This window comes from Pygocentrus nattereri, chromosome 15 (genome assembly GCF_015220715.1).
Source record: "Pygocentrus nattereri isolate fPygNat1 chromosome 15, fPygNat1.pri, whole genome shotgun sequence".
In the NCBI taxonomy this organism is placed as follows: domain Eukaryota; kingdom Metazoa; phylum Chordata; class Actinopteri; order Characiformes; family Serrasalmidae; genus Pygocentrus; species Pygocentrus nattereri.
This window is the reverse complement of record NC_051225.1, coordinates 37,761,695-37,783,257: the sequence shown is the minus strand read 5'-3', so window position 1 is coordinate 37,783,257 and position 21,563 is coordinate 37,761,695. Positions and strand designations below refer to the sequence as shown.

Here is a 21,563-nt window from a genome sequence, read left to right as displayed (position 1 = left end):
TTATGGCAGGATTAAAGGTACAGATATTTCAGCTGCCACACAGAGAACAAAACATCCACTACAATGACTAAAACCAAGAAAATTGGCTGTAAACAACTTTCAATGATGAATCCACACAGCATACATATAAAGCAGCGATGTAGCATGCATGCATGAGGAGCACATAAAGAGGTCAGGGACTTTAAACTGGATGCAATGGAGAAAACTGCAAAGTCCAGTGCAGATGGTGAATATAAACACAGGGCAACCATAGACAGTTAGAGGATGCGGAATGAGAAGTGAGTGCGTAAGACTATGCAAATGTGCTGGATGGAGTTAAGAGGACTTCTATGTACTGTATGCTGGTCACAATTCACGCACAGCAAAATACATATTCATAGGGTACAGGAGGATCACAGTAGAGACAGGCTGAGGACACTACAGACACGGCAGAAAGGCAGAAGAACGTGAGTTGAAAAAATAATAATAAAAGCACAATACTAAAAAGTATCTTTTATTAAAGAGAGTGAAAGTGAATGTGAGCGCAGGATAAACAGTAGTAGCACATGGCGTGGAGTGTAAAGTTGCTATAAGGCCAAAAGTTCATGTTTATGAAATGATATTCCCATTTCTAGTGCATAGGACTGTTTATTGAGGTTGTCTATGGATTAATATCTTCTATTCTAGTGTATAGGACTGTTTATTGAGGTTGTCTATGGATTAATATCTTCTATTCTAGTCTATAGGACTGTTTATTGAGGTTGTCTGTGGATTAATATCTTCTATTCTAGTGTATAGGACTGTTTATTGAGGTTGTCTATGGATTAATATCTTCTATTCTAGTGTATAGGACTGTTTATTGAGGTTGTCTATGGATTAATATCTTCTATTCTAGTGTATAGGACTGTTTATTGAGGTTGTCTGTGGATTAATATCTTCAATTCTAGTGTATAGGACTGTTTATTGAGGTTGTCTGTGGATTAATATCTTCTATTCTAGTGTATAGGACTGTTTATTGAGGTTGTCTATGGATTAATATCTTCTATTCTAGTGTATAGGACTGTTTATTGAGGTTGTCTATGGATTAATATCTTCTATTCTAGTCTATAGGACTGTTTATTGAGGTTGTCTGTGGATTAATATCTTCTATTCTAGTGTATAGGACTGTTTATTGAGGTTGTCTATGGATTAATATCTTCTATTCTAGTCTATAGGACTGTTTATTGAGGTTGTCTGTGGATTAATATCTTCTATTCTAGTGTATAGGACTGTTTATTGAGGTTGTCTGTGGATTAATATCTTCTATTCTAGTGTATAGGACTGTTTATTGAGGTTGTCTATGGATTAATATCTTCTATTCTAGTGTATAGGACTGTTTATTGAGGTTGTCTATGGATTAATATCTTCTATTCTAGTGTATAGGACTGTTTATTGAGGTTGTCTGTGGATTAATATCTTCTATTCTAGTGTATAGGACTGTTTACTGAGGTTGTCTGTGGATTAATATCTTCTATTCTAGTGTATAGGACTGTTTATTGAAGTTGTCTGTGGATTAATATCTTCTATTCTAGTGTATAGGACTGTTTATTGAGGTTGTCTGTGGATTAATATCTTCTATTCTAGTGTATAGGACTGTTTATTGAGGTTGTCTATGGATTAATATCTTCTATTCTAGTGTATAGGACTGTTTATTGAGGTTGTCTGTGGATTAATATCTTCTATTCTAGTGTATAGGACTGTTTATTGAGGTTGTCTATGGATTAATATCTTCTATTCTAGTCTATAGGACTGTTTATTGAGGTTGTCTGTGGATTAATATCTTCTATTCTAGTGTATAGGACTGTTTATTGAGGTTGTCTATGGATTAATATCTTCTATTCTAGTGTATAGGACTGTTTATTGAGGTTGTCTATGGATTAATATCTTCTATTCTAGTGTATAGGACTGTTTATTGAAGTTGTCTGTGGATTAATATCTTCTATTCTAGTGTATAGGACTGTTTATTGAGGTTGTCTATGGATTAATATCTTCTATTCTAGTGTATAGGACTGTTTATTGAGGTTGTCTGTGGATTAATATCTTCTATTCTAGTCTATAGGACTGTTTATTGAGGTTGTCTATGGATTAATATCTTCTATTTTAGTGTATAAGACTGTTTATTGAGGTTGTTTGTGGATCAATATCTTCTATTCTAGTGTATAGGACTGTTTATTGAGGTTGTCTGTGGATTAATGTCTTAAATTATAGTATACAGGAGTGTTTATTGAGGATGTTTATGAGCTAATATGACATTTTATAGTGCATAGGAGCATTGCTTTAAGTCATTTATGGATTAGTAGTTCCAGTTTATTGAGATTGTTTATGGATTAATATCTAATTTTCTTGTTTATAGAAGTGTTTACTGAGTGTGCATCTCATTAGCTGAGATGTGCGATACCTGGATATTGAACACTTGATGTTCTTAAACATGCCAAACAAAGAATTATCACAGGTCACTTCATGCAGGTAGGAGTCAAGTCACAAGAAACTGAACTGTACTCACAGGAAAGATTTGACGTCCATCCCTCTGTTACGGATCTGCCCCAGCATGTGGTCCCAGCTGCCCGGGTTTGAGCGCGATCGTGCCCCTCCGCCCGTCCTGTAGCGTGACGCCCCCGCCCCAGCCGGGCTGCCACTGCCACGCACCCCCCGCGGGCCCCCCCGGTGGCCCCCACCCCCGGGCCCTGTGTGCAACTGGCCCAGGCTCTGGGAGGTGGCTGGGGGGTCGTTGGGCCCTGGCGGGGGCTGGTGGGTTAGGGGCTGCTGGAGGCTCTGCTGCCTGACCAGGGGCCTGGGGCGAGCGGCCGAGGACGGGATGTGCTCCAAGGTGGAAGTGGTGGACAGGGATGTGTCCCCAAAACTGGGCCCCGATGCACAGAGCACAGGGGCCGAGTTATGGGGAACGAAAAACAAGAGAGAGATGGATAGTGTGACAGGAAAAGCGACAGGCAATGTGAAGTGTAAAGAGGAAAAAGGAAACAGGTAAGGGATTAAAAAAAAGGAAAAAAGAGTATAAAACAGAAAAACAAGGAGACGAAATAAAGAGTGTGGGGTGTAAAGAGATAAAAGGAAACAGTAAAGATGGAAAAGCAAATAAAAGAAAAGGAAAGAGTAAAAAGAAAGCAGGTATGAACAGTAAAAGAGCAAATAGCGGAAGAAACGGGATATGGGACACAAGAAGGAAAAGGGAAAGAAATATCAAATAGAAGAAGTATTTAGAGGAACAGTAACCAGGGTAAAGGAATAAAGAAAGAAAAGGAATAAAAATGGGAAAATGGTGCATAAAGAGGAAAAGTATATGTATGGAAAGTATAAAAAAGGAATAAAAAAGGAAAAGGGGTATAAAGATAAAAAAGCAAACGTTATAAAAAGGAAAACGGAAATAATGGATACAAAAGAAACCAAAAAGAAAAAAATGGAATATAAAAGGAAAAAGGGAGCACGATACGAAGAGAAAAAAGTAAACGATTAAAGGAAAAAGAAAGTAAAAGAAAAAAACAAAAAGGGATATAAAGAGGAAAAAGGAAAAGATAGAAAGGGATAGAAAGATAAAAATGAGGAGTAAAGAGGAAAAAGAAAACAGGTATAAAATAAATAAAATAAAAACAGACGTGGAATGGGGGAGATTGGGATCAGAAAGAGGTGGAGAAACCAGGATGAAAAGAGGACAGGACAAGGGGGAGGCATCAGACGAGAGAGAGAGAGAGAGAGAGAGAGAGAGAGAGACATGGCGATACATATTTGAAAGGAAGTGGGTAGAGGCAGTGAGAGTGCAGACATTTTGACACATTCCAGCATGGGGGGGGGGGGGACGACAGAGAGGCCACGATGGAGAGATGAAGAAAAAGAGAAAGAGAGCAAAGTTAGGCAGGAGCATCGGTCAAGTCAGGAACAGCGACTGGAAGCAGGTATTCAACCTGAGCACGTCTGACAAAGCCGCCACATCAGACCCTAAGAAAACTGTCAGTCCATCTCTTCCACCACCTTAATTCTCCACATTTATGCCTCCGTCTTCTCTCATTCCTTCATTCCTCCAACTCTTGCCCTGCTGACCTTTCCCTCCCTCCCTCCTCTGCTCCTCTCACGTCTGACTCTCGCCCTGTCCTCCCTCTCCAATATCTCAATTCAATTATCCCTTTTCCGTATCGCTCTTCCTCTCCCCCACCTCCTCCTCCGCTCTGTGTCGTGTCTGATTAGTGTAAACTGCTGCTGAGCTGCTCTGTCTGATGCTAATGCTCTGCTGGAGGATTTAGCGGCCGCTCCCGGCCTGCCGAGACACCGTAATTCTGGAGCTGCGCTCAGAGGAGGCGTCTCTGATCGCTGTATTTGGGAACGCAATAACCCAAGCTGTTCTTATAAGCAACGTCCGCAAAACGTTGCCTTTGCCTTTCAGAGCTACGGCACCAGTCAAGCGTTGGGACACACCAGATCCAAGACATTTGATCCGCTTTAAGCGAGGACAAATGTGGACAGCTAAATTGATGTCTTTGAGTTTACTTCCCTGGACAGACATGTATATATTCTTAAAATGGTCCCTCAACAAGTAGGTAGACCCAATATTGTCATGTAGCCTGGCTATGGTAAAAAAAGCCACTGGCCCTTATTCATCAGCTGCGGTCAAAAGAGCCCAGACTTGACAGCCTTTAGTGACGGATTAAATACTCCGCTTCTGAACCATGAAAGCCCAGATTGTGTGATTATTTCCCTATATTAACATATTTAAGTGTTGCATTATTGCTGGGTAGGGGAAGCTTCTGCACTGTGTTGTTTATTTTGTGGGCGGAGTCACTATTATAAAACTAATGTCTGTAAATGGAAGTTTGAGTAGCTCCAGCTTTTGTTTACATCACTGAGCAAGTAAAATAAGCACATGCACTTTTGTAATGGTGTACATAGTATTAGTTTTATTGTTATTTTCTATTGTATTCCTATTATTATTGTATTACAGTATAGAATGACAGCCGTTTTGCTTAGTTAACCACAAACCATTTGTTCAGGTGGTTAAACTACTATGCACAAATTTTCACACACTCCTACCAGATGTGAGTTTCATGATCACTTGATACGCCCATGATGAAATCGATGAATAGCAAACCTGTCGGTGAAATTCGCTTATTTTTAATCAGATGTGTCTATATAATATATATTAACTTAGTATATTATGTATTTACATTATATATATATGGTAGTGAACTTTCACTGGGGTACTCAAGGGTACATCTCAGTACCTTCAGTCAGGGATACGTAATTGTACCATAATCCCCTGAAATGATATTTTCTAAGTTGTGCTCCACACACCCTGTGGCGTCTGTGTGTGTATGTGTGTGTAGGTGTGTCCAGACTTTTGACCGGTACTGTATTCTGAGGCACTTGAGGAGGTCTAGAAAGACACCGATAGAGAATGGGAGTTAAAGCGGATGAAGAGATGAGTTACTACAGTGTGATTCACTGGAATATTACAATGAGGTCTAGTGTGTTAGTTTGATCAGGCGGGTGAGGAAGTTTAGTCTTTAGTGACTAAACTCACAAAAATTCACAAGTACATCATACACACCACTCATAAACGCAGCAATCTGGGCAAATACAGTACATACTGCATGTACAGACACGTGCACATGTACAGATATGTACATTATGTGTTTCCCTGAACCATCCAGTATGAAATTTACTGAGACAGTGAGAAGCAAATTCACAGCTTCCCCTCGTCTTCCTCCCTCCTCCAAACCTGGCTTTTTTGTGAGTGCTGAAAACACAAGGAATGAAGCGTGGAAGAAGGGCACATGGGGGGGGGGGGTTGGTAGGATGAAAGGAAAAAAAGAAAAGTAAAAGAAATGAAAGGGAAAGAACTCTGAAGCAAGGCAGAACAATAACAATGTTTTCCCTGCAATGCCTCGTCCAGTGCCTCACGCTACGGTGCTGCAGAGAAGCCGATTCCGAATGATTAAACTTTAAGTGTTTTGCAAGGTCATGTACTATTCTGATTTTTTTTTTTCAGGTGAATAATCTCACAGACATCCAATAAACCGCAGAATCTAATAAAAAGTTCTTTTTTTCCTCTCAAGGCTCAAATCTGACACTGTATCGCTGTACCTCCAAACTTCACCTGCACTTCTTTTTCTCTTCCCTAAATATTTGATCAGCGGTGCAGCAACCTTGAGACATTCCCTCCGCAGCCTGAATCATGACTGTGTTGACAAAATATTCAACTTTTTCACACTTTTTCTGCAACTTTCACAGTGAATTTGAGGTTTTACTGCTCTCCCTGCTCCCCCAGAAGATGTTTGAGGCTTAGTAAAAACCTAGAGCTGCGCGCTATTACACAGCCTTGCGCATGGAAAGGAGAGAAAGTGGCGAGCTGATGGAGCAGAGCGGAGAACGAGAGGAAAAGATATGTATATGTAAGACTGGGTAAGTCTCAGAAACTCACCCTGTAACATAGAACAAAAAATAGAACCAGCTGTGGACAGATGAGATGGGAGCGGAACGAAACATTAAAGCAGAGAGTCAGGAGCTCTGGAGGAGCGAAGGAAAGACTGAAGGGCAAATACAATTATATTCAACCAGAATGAATTTACAGCAATGTTACTAATCAAATAAAGGACAAAATGTGATCAGTATCTGATATGATGAGCTTCAAATCAAACAAAACACGCTACATTTCAGGTGTCTTGGCAAACTCTTCATAAGGCATCGAGCAGCGTTTGTAATGTGTGACTGAACCAGACCGCGTGATTCCTTCATTGCACCTCCAGTTTTTGTGCACTTTTACATTTTGTATTAAAGGAAATGTAAGAAAACAAATTGTCATGGCAAAAAACCTCACCTGATGTTTAAAAACATTTATTTTAATATGTTTAACGTCTTCAACTGCAAGATTAATATTCCGTTAAAATAAATATGGTGGCTTCTGGCTTATATTCACTGACAGCAACCTTAATCATTGATTCAATACTAAGAGATAATAAGATAATAATCTTAAAACTTATTATTCAGAAACAGCTGTAAGTTACATAGTAATCATTATGAGTTATTCAGTGTGTCTATTACAAATCCTTCAGCAACTAATACAAAATATTCAGTATTTACTATGAATTATTCAGTACCCACTATGAATTATTCAGGATCTACTATGAATTATTCAGTATCTACTATGAATTATTCAGGATCTACTATGAATTATCCAGGAGCTACTATGAATTATTCAGTACCCACTATGAATTATTCAGGATCTACTCTGAATTATTCAGGATCTACTATGAATTATTCAGTACCCACTATGAATTATTCAGTATCCACTATGAATTATTCAGGATCTACTATGAATTATTCAGTACCCACTATGAATTATTCAGGATCTACAAATAATATTCAGTAACTACTTTTATTTCTTCACTTATTCGCTATCCATTCTGAATTATTCAGTATCTACTATAAACTATTTACCATCTACGACATATTATTCCATTAACTGGATAGAATAATTATCGTGAAAGGAATTATTATTCCATTAAATTATTCTACTCTATAAACAATTCATTAACTACTATTATTTCTTCACTTATTTGCTATCCATTATGAATTATTCAGTATCTACTACTATAGTTATTCAGTAATAACTATAAACTATTAAATAACTACTATGAAGTGTTCAGTATCCATTATGTATTATTCAGCAACTACAATGAATTATTGAATAGCTACTACAAAAGATTCTGTATCCACTACAAATGATTCAGAATCTACTGGGAATTATTCACAATTCATGATTAATTATTCAATAACTACTATAAATGATTTAGTATCTAGTACAAAAGGAAACTAAATTTAGTGAACGTGAGGAATGAAAGTGTGTACTCAAACGCGTGCCCTTGCAGTTTTAGGGGTGAATACATTTGTATTTAATAAGCAGTCGGCTGGACTATTACAGCTTTTCTCCATAACGACAGATTAATATGTTTAACATGGAAGGCCATGGTCTCCATTCATTCATGCTCCGCTACCCGTCCTTGTGAAAATAACCTTCAGTGTAAATGATCCCCATAATGGTGCAGGACCCCATAAACATCTGCAGTAATGTCTAGCACAACCCCCCTCCCGCCCCCACCCCAATTGCTCGTCACTCAGAAACGGCCTGTCGCTGCCACTCACTTGCTGGGCCTCAAGTTGCCGGAGTGCAAGTGGCTCTGGACGGTGTGCCATTTCCCGGCCTTGCTGCTGCCTGCCCCTATGCTCCTGGCGCTGTCACTGCGACTCGGACCGCCCCCTGCCCCACCACCCGCCTCCCCCTTCTCCAGCGTGCCACTGGATTCGGCCGAGAAGGGGGTACAGACAGACAGACAGAGAGAACGACAACAAGGTAAAAAGAACAGTTTGAGACTAAAAGCATAAAGACGTGAATTCGCCAAGCTGAATCGAGTACAGAGAAAGCAGAACCCTAGAGCACAGGATTAAGGAGAAGGCATTAGGGAGCATCTCCAACCTCAGTTAAGAATAAAATAGCGGTTTGAAACACTTTATTTTGATGATCCCTTGTAGCTGTTCTGCAAACGCACAAACTGCTAACAAACAATGTGGTGAAACTAACTGAGTTAAGTTTGAATTAAGACCAAGTTTTGAACCGTGGCCACAACGAATGGGAGTAAAATTTGCCACTCGTGTTGGAAAACTGGGACATGGGAACAATAATTTGTTTCGGAAGCAGTTCATTTCATCTGGATAGACTTTAAATAAGTGGTTTGATTTACACCCCAGATGTAGTCAGGATATGCTGGTGTCCAAACTTCTCTATTTAAGCCCTAGAGTTCGGCTAGTGTTACTAATACACAGTAGAAATGAAGTCACCTAAATATTTTCTGTAAACACATCCCCAAAACCCCCTCAACATGCTCTAACAGTCACACAGACTGGTAGAAGTGGTTTAGGACTCCGTTATATGCATAACCTCAGTTATATATGTGTTATATGAGAGGTGATCGTCCACAACTTTAGTGTTACTTTTAGGGTTGATAAATGTAATACATAATATTTAGTTGAAACTGGTTCAAAGATAAGATGAGCATCAAAATAAAGTGTTGAAATCGACCAATCCATGCCCCGCCCACAAACGTGTTCTTTCGTTCTTTCATGCGAGACAACCAACCTAACGAGAAACTGTAGAACGGACTCGGTTTATATCACAATACCTACATTTAGAGTCGGTTATTCATTCAGCCTAATGAGAAACTGTAGAACGGACTCGGTTTATATCACAATACCTACATTTAGAGTCGGTTATTCATTCAGCCTAATGAGAAACTGTTGAACGGACTCGGTTTATATCACAATACCTACATTTAGAGTCGGTTATTCATTCAGCCTAATGAGAAACTGTTGAACGGACTCGGTTTATATCACAATACCTACATTTAGAGCCGGTTATTCATTCAGCCTAATGAGAAACTGTAGAACGGACTCGGTTTATATCACAATACCTACATTTAGAGCCGGTTATTCATTCAGCCTAATGAGAAACTGTAGAACAGACTCGGTTTATATCACAATACCTACATTTAGAGTCGGTTATTCATTCAGTCTAATGAGAAACTGTAGAACAGACTCGGTTTATATCACAATACCTACATTTAGAGCAGGTTATTCATTCAGTCTAATGAGAAACTGTAGAACGGACTCGGTTTATATCACAATACCTACATTTAGAGTCGGTTATTCATTCAGTCTAATGAGAAACTGTAGAACGGACTCGGTTTATATCACAATACCTACATTTAGAGCCGGTTATTCATTCAGCCTAATGAGAAACTGTAGAACAGACTCGGTTTATATCACAATACCTACATTTAGAGTTGGTTATTCATTCAGCCTAATGAGAAACTGTAGAACGGACTCGGTTTATATCACAATACCTACATTTAGAGTCGGTTATTCATTCAGCCTAATGAGAAACTGTAGAACGGACTCGGTTTATATCACAATACCTACATTTAGAGTCGGTTATTCATTCAGCCTAATGAGAAACTGTTGAACGGACTCGGTTTATATCACAATACCTACATTTAGAGCCGGTTATTCATTCAGCCTAATGAGAAACTGTAGAACAGACTCGGTTTATATCACAATACCTACATTTAGAGTCGGTTATTCATTCAGCCTAATGAGAAACTGTAGAACAGACTCGGTTTATATCACAATACCTACATTTAGAGTCGGTTATTCATTCAGTCTAATGAGAAACTGTAGAACAGCCTCGGTTTATATCACAATACCTACATTTAGAGTCGGTTATTCATTCAGTCTAATGAGAAACTGTAGAACGGACTCAGTTTATATCACAATACCTACATTTAGAGTCGGTTATTCATTCAGTCTAATGAGAAACTGTAGAACGGACTCAGTTTATATCACAATACCTACATTTAGAGTCGGTTATTCATTCAGCCTAATGAGAAACTGTAGAACAGACTCGGTTTATATCACAATACCTACATTTAGAGTCGGTTATTCATTCAGTCTAATGAGAAACTGTAGAACGGACTCGGTTTATATCACAATACCTACATTTAGAGTCGGTTATTCATTCAGTCTAATGAGAAACTGTAGAACAGCCTCGGTTTATATCACAATACCTACATTTAGAGTCGGTTATTCATTCAGCCTAATGAGAAACTGTAGAACGGACTCGGTTTATATCACAATACCTACATTTAGAGTCAGTTATTCATTCAGCCTAATGAGAAACTGTAGAACGGACTCGGTTTATATCACAATACCTACATTTAGAGTCAGTTATTCATTCAGCCTAATGAGAAACTGTAGAACGGACTCGGTTTATATCACAATACCTACATTTAGAGTCAGTTATTCATTCAGCCTAATGAGAAACTGTAGAACGGACTCGGTTTATATCACAATACCTACATTTAGAGCCGGTTATTCATTCAGCCTAATGAGAAACTGTAGAACAGACTCGGTTTATATCACAATACCTACATTTAGAGCTGGTTATTCATTCAATTATAATTGTACTTTTTAATTTTCTATGAGTTAAATGAGATTTTTGCCAGCATGCATGGATAGGACAATTTTTCAGCAAAACCGAACACTTTCACACCAAAGCTGAACTGGTGTACCAGTTATTTCAGCAGTTTGTTCTGTTGTGCTTTAAGTTTCGCTTTGGGAACTTCACAGTCAGCTATCAGTAAAAAACAAGGCTGCTCTCCTGACCAGCGTAACCAAGACCAGTAACGGCCAAACCTGGACATCAGACAGACAACACCGAGCATTCACATATAGAAAGGGACCAACAGACCCATAATCAACAATTCCAGCAGTAGCGCCAGTGGCCGAGGGGAAAAGTGGCAGGTTCGAAACGAACATGAGACAGACATGACCCAGACTGCACCATTCAGACGGGAAGCCTCAGGGGTTTACAGGTGGAGAGGGAGTGGAGGACATTGTGCTGGAAAAGTGCAGACTACTGTCGAATGATAAATATCCATTTTCATTTAGGCCATTATCAAAATTTACGACTCAGAAATGACCAGATTTGAGTAAAACCGTCCCTAAGCTTAACTGCATTGAGTTATCTGTAATTGCACTCTGACATAATGACACCGAAATGTTGCTCCTCATTAGATTTATGAGGTAGAAAAAGGAGAAAAATAAAGATAACTTGGGAAAGCACTAGAGTATGAGGTTAAACTGAAGAGTAATGTTACATATCTGCAAAAATGGAACGATTAAAGCAAAAATGCATAAAATAACTCTATGGTCACATAGTTATGGGCCTAAGTTCTGAAACACAAATATAAAAGGGAACACATAGCCAGTCAAACCACACAGGGAACATGACAGGAGATAAACAAAACCAGTGAAAACAGTTCCACAGCAACAAAGACGGTTAGCAAAGCCAACAGCCAACCCTCCAGAAGCAGGAGCATGGCAGCAGTCCTGAGGCATAGCCATGAACTTTAAAAGTTTGGAAATTTCTTTTGTCTACTTTGACCTGTTAAGTCAAAGGTCCAAGCTCTGAGGGTTGTCCGTCTCCATGGATGCTGGCCATGGGGTTGTAGGCAAGTTAGCAGTTAGAGGTTTGAGATTAGAGGTCAGTACATCTGGCAGGGCTGTAGTGAATTCAGGGTTAGACCTTTGGCAAAATAGGCTGAATCTGTGATTCGTTAGTGTTTGGTCTGTCCTTTCCTTCCCAGACTTTCACCCAATCCCATTTCCCCCCTCACCCCTACCACTTAGCCCTTAGCCCTCCATTCTGCATGTTCACGTTAAGAGGTAGGGCATCCCGATTTCGGTTGAGATAGAGGGGAAGGGCGAAGTGTCAGGGCTACATGACCCTTAAAACTGAGATTTTTCAGAGGCTCACTCCAGACGGACTTTTATGGACTTTTTCTACATAACAAGCATAAACTCAACTAAAACATAAACACAACTTTCCCGTTCCACCTTAAACAGTCCAGCAGTCATGATGCCTGAGGCGCCAGAATGTAACTGCTGCTCCATTTAAGGCGGAACAGGAAAATTTGACCGAAAAGCTGGCCAATAGCTGACTTCAGCTTCATATCACCAAAGAATTGTGTCGGTAGTAATAAATAACTGCCCCCCACCTTTGAAGGCTTATGATTCCCTAAATGTAACTAAAGCCCAGCAGTGAGGAGCTGAAGTTCACCTTCCTCTGCTGTCACTGCAGACGGGCAGGGTCGCCTACAGAGCAGTTAGTAGCCTTCTAATAAAGTAATGCGCTTTTTTATTTGAGGGTACATTTTGATTTCAACCACTGCCCCTTGTAACTCAGTTCCAAGGGACAAAGAGACACTCCAAAACAAAGGGTAGGGGTAAAAAGAAGAAATGGAATTGAGCCTCCCCCTCTGACCCCAAACATAACTAAGATGTGCTTGATGTCTGAAGTTTGTTGCCGAGTTGTTAGGTACCCTCAAACAGAACTGCTAACTAATCGTACTAGACTAGTTTGGCATGCTTGGCAGGATTACAGCCTCTTTCTGAGGACACTCACTGATCTTTCGGGTGATTGACGGTGATTGACAAGGAATTTTTTAAATCATAAAATCAAATGAAATATTATCTCTGCAACTCTTTGCTCACATTACTGCTGCGTGACTCTGTGTTGAGCTGCTACCGAGCAATGAGGGGTAAAAGGTAGGGATGAGAAAACTATTCACAGCTGTCTACAAAGATGGTTGAGCTGAGATAAAACCAACGACACAGCTCTCAAAAAGAACTGCTACAACAAAAAATGCACTTCCCTGTGGGAGGCAGGGCTAAAGCAGCTGGAAGAACCTGAACACAAGAAAGACGAGGCTGAATCTTGTAACTAAATTTGAGTTGTTCATTCTCAGTATTAGATCCAGCTTACAGATTTGTCACCACTCACGTTAATGTGCACTCCCAGTTCGTGTTGGGCCCAGATGTTGGAGGGAATCGGGGGTTCTAATTAAAGCGGCGCTGATGAAAAAGGGCGGGCGGCTCCAGCCTCCCTGTGCCAGAGTTGTGCATCTATTATGGCCGACTTTCAATTAGCCACTGATTTATCCGGGGAGCATAGCTAGAGAGACCGCTCTCCTTCCCAGATAATGACTTCAATTAAGCAATTAAAATGTGAGGCAGTGGGAGACTGTAGCTAGACCCCGAGCTCTCGACTGGACTGGCTTTATGTCTCCCAGAGGACACTGGTGGGGGTGCAGTTCCACTGAGGTCAGTTTTGGCCACAGCGTGACTAGAATCTTAATGGATTGGCTGAATAACTGAAGACGCTGCGGACTTAAGCCCTGTTAGAGCTGGACTAGTTTAACCTGGGGAGGTTCTGTATTTTAGATGATTACAGATGGGATCTGTGATTTTCATCCAGTATTAATCTGAAATGTCTGATTAAATGGCACCTTTTAGTAACGCATGCCTAACAGCATAATGTCTGGATGGTGAGGAGAGGAGTGATAAAGGCCAAGGAAGCACAGGGATAGGACAGGTGGGCACATGACTGTGGGTTTATTAATCTGAACTTAAGTTATGCGTGCCCTGCTATTGTGTAATTTTAGTTTTTTCTGCTTTGTTGTCATGTTTAATCAACTCATGGACTGTGGAACGGGGACAAACGGCCACCTGCACAGTGGCATATGCTATTTTGCCATTCTCAATTTATTAAGTCATGACTATACACTGCAGATTCATACTGGATTAAAATCACTCCACAATTATTACAGTCAGACTGTAAAACTACACACACTGCAGATTCATACTGGATTAAAATCACTCCACAATTATTACAGTCAGACTGTAAAACTACACACACTGCAGATTCATACTGGATTAAAATCACTCCACAATTATTACAGTCAGACTGTAAAACTACACACACTGCAGATTCATACTGGATTAAAATCTTAAAATCACTCCACAATTATTACAGTCAGACTGTAAAACTACACACACTGCAGATTCATACTGGATTAAAATCACTCCACAATTATTACAGTCAGACTGTAAAACTACACGCTGCAGATTCATACTGGATTAAAATCACTCCACAATTATTACCATCAGACTGTAAAACTACACACACTGCGCATTCATACTGGATTAAAATCACTCCACAATTATTACAGTCAGACTGTAAAACTACACACACTGCAGATTCATACTGGATTAAAATCACTCCACAATTATTACAGTCAGACTGTAAAACTACACACACTGCAGATTCATACTGGATTAAAATCACTCCACAATTATTACAGTCAGACTGTAAAACTACACACACTGCAGATTCATACTGGATTAAAATCACTCCACAATTATTACAGTCAGACTGTAAAACTACACACACTGCAGATTCATACTGGATTAAAATCACTCCACAATTATTACAGTCAGACTGTAAAACTACACACACTGCAGATTCATACTGGATTAAAATCGCTCCACAATTATTACAGTCAGACTGTAAAACTACACACACTGCGCATTCATACTGGATTAAAATCACTCCACAATTATTACAGTCAGACTGTAAAACTACACGCTGCAGATTCATACTGGATTAAAATCACTCCACAATTATTACAGTCAGACTGTAAAACTACACACTGCAGATTCATACTGGATTAAAATCACTCCACAATTATTACAGTCAGACTGTAAAACTACACACACTGCAGATTCATACTGGATTAAAATCACTCCAAAATTATTACAGTCAGACTGTAAAACTACACACTGCAGATTCATACTGGATTAAAATCGCTCCACAATTATTACAGTCAGACTGTAAAACTACACACACTGCAGATTCATACTGGATTAAAATCGCTCCACAATTATTACAGTCAGACTGTAAAACTACACACTGCAGATTCATACTGGATTAAAATCACTCCACAATTATTACAGTCAGACTGTAAAACTACACACACTGCAGATTCATACTGGATTAAAATCACTCCACAATTATTACAGTCAGACTGTAAAACTACACACACTGCAGATTCATACTGGATTAAAATCACTCCACAATTATTACAGTCAGACTGTAAAACTACACACACTGCGCATTCATACTGGATTAAAATCACTCCACAATTATTACAGTCAGACTGTAAAACTACACACTGCAGATTCATACTGGATTAAAATCACTCCACAATTATTACAGTCAGACTGTAAAACTACACACACTGCAGATTCATACTGGATTAAAATCACTCCACAATTATTACAGTCAGACTGTAAAACTACACGGTGCAGATTCATACTGGATTAAAATCACTCCACAATTATTACAGTCAGACTGTAAAACTCCACACGCTGCAGATTCATACTGGATTAAAATCACAGATCTTGCCAGTAATCACTTAAATTACAGAATCTCTCCAGCTAAAACTAATCCAGTCAAAAAAAGCTATACGCTACAGTGAGTGACTGATATGAGTTTGTCTGGCAGTGTTTTATGCGTGTTTATGTCTGTGTGTTTGTGATGATATTAACATACAGAACAATTCAATTTCAAACTTGGATAGTGAAGTTGAACCTTAATTAACAGAAAGACCCCGTGCTTTTCCATACAGCCCTGCTCAGACAGAGTGGTTTGCTTACCAGGGTGGAGAGAAACTCACTTGGGCGTAAGGCGGGGGTCTCCGTATGGGGCGTAGGGGGACATGTTTAGAAGAAACTCTTTGGGCGGGTATGAGCTCCACCGCTGCTGAACATTACTGCTGTCATTATTATTCCAAAAGTCTCTGTCTAGATCACTGCGGTCAGAGAGAGAAAGAGAGGTCAGAGCAACATGAACAGACAAACACAGAGAGAGAGAGAGAGAGAGAGAGAGAGAGAGAGAGAGAGAGAGAGAGAGAGAGAGAGAGAGAGAGAGATGAAAAGACATTTTTATATAACATTGGAGCTCCTGTCCAGAGGGCGAACAGAGAACTAAACAGGCTGCTGGGTTAATGAACATCAATGATGAGGCCAAACGTGTTGCTGCATATTTGTGAAGCCCTCTTTGTGACCCTTGATTTGACCCTTTAAAGGGGAACTCCTCAGATTTTTCAAAATATTCTGCATAATTAAACAGCTGAGAGTCCTTCAGGAGGGTCTGGTGTGAAATTCTAGAGAAACTTACTTATAGGAACCAGACGTCCACCTCTAAAAGCCAGAGAGTTATTATATAAAATGGATATGAATTCAGTGCCTGATGTCTGAGACACTGTTTCACGACAAAGTTTTGGCTTAAAATGTATTTTATTCCATTCATGGTGGAGGGATACATTCAGGCTGTTGTGAGGCAAAATAGTCCCCAAAGAAAACTTATTTATTATTTCAGATTTTCTGCTGTTTTCCCATCACTAACATTCCATAATCATCTCAGAAGACTCGTGTAGGTTGGTGGTTTTGTCTATATCGTGACCCCTGGTTCCCATCACCACCACTGTAAAGAAATCTGAACCATTTCACACCAAACACACACTGAATGACTTTGACAGTGAATGAAGTTCACTGGTTCCAGGGTTTATTGTTCCTCGTCATGTTCACATTGGCTGAAGTTACTGAAGGAGATTTCCCCACAGGTAAATTACCCACTGCTGGTTGAACCGGCTCTGTTAATAAGTCTAAAAGTGCACATCACTCTCTGCTGAGATCAGAGATCCAGCAACACCTTCAGAGTCGGATTTATAGAGAAGCTTTAGTGAGAGCTGCCTATAAAGAGGACTGAGGGTGTGAGGACGAGACCTGAGGAGATAAAACATTACAAAGGAGTCGATTATAAGAAGCAAGAAGGAGAAAGAAAGAAAGACACATTAAAATAAATAAACAAACAACTAGAAAAAAAGACAGAGAGAGATAATAGAAAGAGATAAAGCAGGAGAGACAATGCAAGAGAGAGAAGGAGAGATAAAAAGGGAGAAAAGAAAATGAAAGAGACAGAGAGAAAGAAAGAGAGAGACAGAGAGAGGGAGAGAAAGCGGGATAAAAGAGAAATGAAGAAAGAGTAAAAGAAAGAAAAAAGGAAGACAGAAAGAAGGAAAGAAAGAAAGAACGAGAGAACGAAAGAAAAATGAAAGAGAGAGAAAGAAACAGAGAGGAATGAAGACAGGAAGAAAAAAGGAAGAGGAAGAAAGTGTAAGAAAGACAGAAGGAAAGAGAAAGAATATATGAAAGAATGAAAGAGAATGCATGTGAGAAAGAGCAGCAGACTTACTGAGTCCCAGCTTAAAAGAAAACGTACAGAGTTTTACAGTTAAACAACTTATACAGTATTTACCACAGCGCGCTCTCTCTCTCTGTCTCTCTCTCTCTCTCTCTCTCTCTCTCTCTCTCTCTCTCTCTCTCTCTCTCTGTCTCTCTCTCTCTCTCTCTCTCTCTCTCTCTCTCTCTATCGCTCTATTTCCCTTTCTCTCTCTCCATTTCTCTCTCTCTCTTTCTATTGCTCTTTCTCTATTTCCCTTTCTCTCTCTCTATTTCTCTTTCTCTCTTTCTTTCTATCACTCTTTCTATATTTCCCTTTCTCTCTCTCTCTCTCTCTCTCTCTCTCTCTATCGCTCTATTTCCCTTTCTCTCTCTCCATTTCTCTCTCTCTCTTTCTATTGCTCTTTCTCTATTTCTCTTTCTCTCTCTCTTTCTATCTCTGTCTCTTTCTCTCTCTTTCTCTCTCTATTGCTCTTTCTCTATTTCTCTTTCTCTCTCTCTTTCTATCTCTGTCTCTTTCTCTCTCTATTGCTCTTTCTCTATTTGTCTTTCTCTCTCTATATTTCTTTCTTTCTTTCTATCGCTCTTTCTATATTTCCCTTTCTCTCTCTCTATCTCTGTCTCTCTCTCTCTTTCTCTCTATTGCTCTTTCTCTATTTCTCATTCTCTCTCTTTCTATCTCTCTGTCTCTTTCTCTCTCTATCGCTCTCTCTATTTCTCTTTCTCTCTCTCTCTTTCTATCTCTCTTTCTTTCTTTCTTTCTATCGCTCTTTCTATATTTCCCTTTCTCTCTCTATCTCTGTCTCTCTCTCTCTTTCTCTCTCTATCGCTCTTTCTCTATTTCTCTTTCTCTCTCTCTCTTTCTCTATCTCACTCTCTCTATTTCTCTTTCTTTCTTTCTATCGCTCTTTCTATATTTCCCTTTCTCTCTCTCTCTCTCTCTCTCTCTCTGTCTCTCTCTCTTTCTCTCTCTATTGCTCTTTCTCTCTCTCTTTATCTCTCCCTCTCTATCTCGCTCTTTCTCTCTCTTTCTCTCTCTATCGCTCTTTCTCTATTTCTCTTTCTCTCTCTCTCTCTCACTCTCTCTATTTCTCTTTCTTTCTTTCTCTCGCTCTTTCTATATTTCCCTTTCTCTCTCTCTCTCTCTCTCTCTGTCTCTCTCTCTCTTTCTCTCTCTATTGCTCTTTCTCTCTCTCTTTATCTCTCCCTCTCTATCTCGCTCTTTCTCTCTATCTATCTATCTATCTATCTATCTATCTATCTCTCTATCTCTCTGTCTCTCTGTCTCTCTGTCTCTCTGTTTCTATCTATCTATCTATCTATCTATCTATCTATCTATCTATCTATCTATCTATCTATCTTTCTCTCTCTATCTATCTCTCTTTCTATCGCTCTCTCTCTCTCTCTCTCTCTTTCCCTCTCTCTCCCTCTCTCTCCCTCTACCTGTTACGGCTCTGAGAGCAGTATTGATTACAGCACCACAGCCCTGTTTTTTTTTTTAGCTCTTATAGAAACAAAAAACAATCCAAATGATCTCAATTTCTGCATCTAAATGAGTTCATTTTTTTCAGAGATGCAGCGTTGACATCTCTCTCCTTTTTTCTCGTTCTCTCCATCTCTGTCTCTCTGGCGTGAAGAAATGTTTCTTCTTCAAACTCACACAATCGACTTCCACTCAGAGCTGCTCTACATGCAGTTTGAAGTTCTGCCCTCCACAAACATCGTATTACGGCACTGCTTTGAAAACGCTGGACGAGCCGCAGGCCTAAACAAGCTTTACTTCTCACTCATGATGTTTTTGCTCAGATCTGCCTTGATGGATCATAATCATGTCTGTAAGTGATGTCTGATCAGGCTTCTCTTCGCTCTGAATCGGCCTCATGTTCTCGGATTTGTTTGGCTGTGTACACTCAAACCAATAAACTGCTGCATGAACTTGTTTCAGTTTGGCTCAAGTTGAGTTCTGTGTAGAAGAATTTTGTCACCTCAGCATAAAGTTCATCTCTTGATTAAACAAAACTGAAACTTATTTTCAAACTTATTTTTAAGCAATTTATTTGGGTTTCATTGATCTTTGGATCAACGTAAACAGCTTTTATTCTTTGAAATGTACTTTTATTCATTTCTGTCCATTTTAAGTAAACCAGTCAACACAACTCATGTATTTAACATCAGCACATGACCCCTTTTACACCTGGTCACCTCAGTGTATAGTATCTGGACTGTATCCTGATTAGATTTTAACTTCATGCATTTACACTTGGTAGTCAAAAGCATCTCCGGTCAGTCGGACTGAAACCTGATTGCTGTGTGGGATGGAATATGCAAATTTGCTTGTTTACGTGGCAACCAGTTACCAACTGTTTATCTGTTCAATCTCTTCATCTGCAGTTTGCTTTGTACAATCGCGCCTGTCCATGTCGCTATTTAGCATTTCATTTTGTCCCCATCCATGTGTGTCCTCCATGATTATCTTCCTCACAGACACAGATCATGAGGCCAGTGACGGCCTGCATGGGAAGGGTTTTGGTCACACTGTGAGGAGATTCAGTTGTACTGGAAGGGGTTTCGGTTGTACTAGGATGACTTTTGTTGTACTGGCATGAGTTTTGGTTGTACTAGGAGGAGTTGCGGCTGTACTGGGAGAACTTTTTTATTGTAATGAGAGTTTTGGTTGTATGCGGAGGGGTTTTCATTGTAATGAGAGCTTCAGTTATACAGTTGTAGGGGTTTTGGTTGTACAAAGAGGAGTTCTGGCTGTACTGGAAGGGGTTTCGGTTGTACTAGGATGACTTCTGGTGTACTTGCATGAGTTTATGTTGTACTAGGAGGAGTTTTGGATGTATGGGGAAGAGTTTCATTGTAATGAGAGTTTCAGTTGTACAGTGAGGGGTTTTGGTTGTACTGGAAGGGGTTTTGGTTGTACAGTGAGGGGTTTTGGTTGTAGTAGGATGACTTTTGGTGTACTGGCATGAGTTTAGGTTGTACTAGGAGGAGTTGTGGCTGTACTGGGAGAACTTTTTTATTGTAATGAGAGTTTCGGTTGTACTGGAAGGGGTTTTGGTTGTACTAGGATGGCTTTTGGTGTACTGGCATGAGTTTGGGATGTACTGGGAGGAGTTTCAGTTGTACTGAGAGGGGTTTTGGTTGTACTGGGATGAGTTTCAGTTGTACTGAGAAGAGTTTCGGTTGTACTGGGAGGAGTTTCAGTTGTACTGAGAGGAGTTTTGGTTGTACTGGGATGAGTTTCAGTTGTACTGAGAAGAGTTTCGGTTGTACTGGGATGAGTTTCAGTTGTACTGAGAAGAGTTTCGGTTGTACTGGGAGGAGTTTCAGTTGTACTGAGAGGAGTTTTGGTTGTACTGGGATGAGTTTCAGTTGTACTGAGAAGAGTTTCGGTTGTACTGGGATGAGTTTCAGTTGTACTGAGAGGGGTTTTGGTTGTACTGGGATGAGTTTCAGTTGTACTGAGATGAGTTCCAGTTGTACTGGGATGTCTTTCGGTTGTATGGGGAAGGATTTCAGTACTCAGATTAGTATCTGCTTTAAATGTGTCTTTGGTGCGTTTACACTTGCATTTTTATGAGGCTTCATCCAGATATAATCCTGATACTCAATATCAGGTGTAAACGGGGTCTTTGTCCTGATTGGCTGGATGCTGGTATTCCACAAATGTAAAGTAGTGTTAAGGTTCACTCTGTACAGAACCACAAACACTCAAAGAACCATTTGCATGAATCTTTGTCTTTACTTGAAGAACAGTCTTTTTAAAAAGTGTATCTAGCTAACAGACTGTTCATTATTTCTTATAAATGTCATTATATTGCAATATTTGATGTAGAGAC

General features: G+C 39.7%; 1 protein-coding gene across 2 annotated transcripts in view; it reads right to left on the bottom strand.

Annotated features, from left to right (window-relative positions):
- syt7b (synaptotagmin VIIb) overlaps positions 1-21,563 on the bottom strand; it is a 244,396-nt gene that overhangs the window by 75,309 nt on the left and 147,524 nt on the right. Inside the window, exons 4-6 of one of the 2 annotated variants that reach the window (XM_037545312.1) lie at positions 16,152-16,286; positions 8,167-8,319; positions 2,522-2,878 (exon numbers count right to left, since the gene is read on the bottom strand). In XM_037545312.1, the coding sequence (XP_037401209.1) occupies positions 2,522-2,878; positions 8,167-8,319; positions 16,152-16,286 (645 nt within the window). The remainder of the gene's footprint in view (positions 1-2,521; positions 2,879-8,166; positions 8,320-16,151; positions 16,287-21,563) is intronic. The other variant, XM_037545313.1, reaches the window with a different exon arrangement.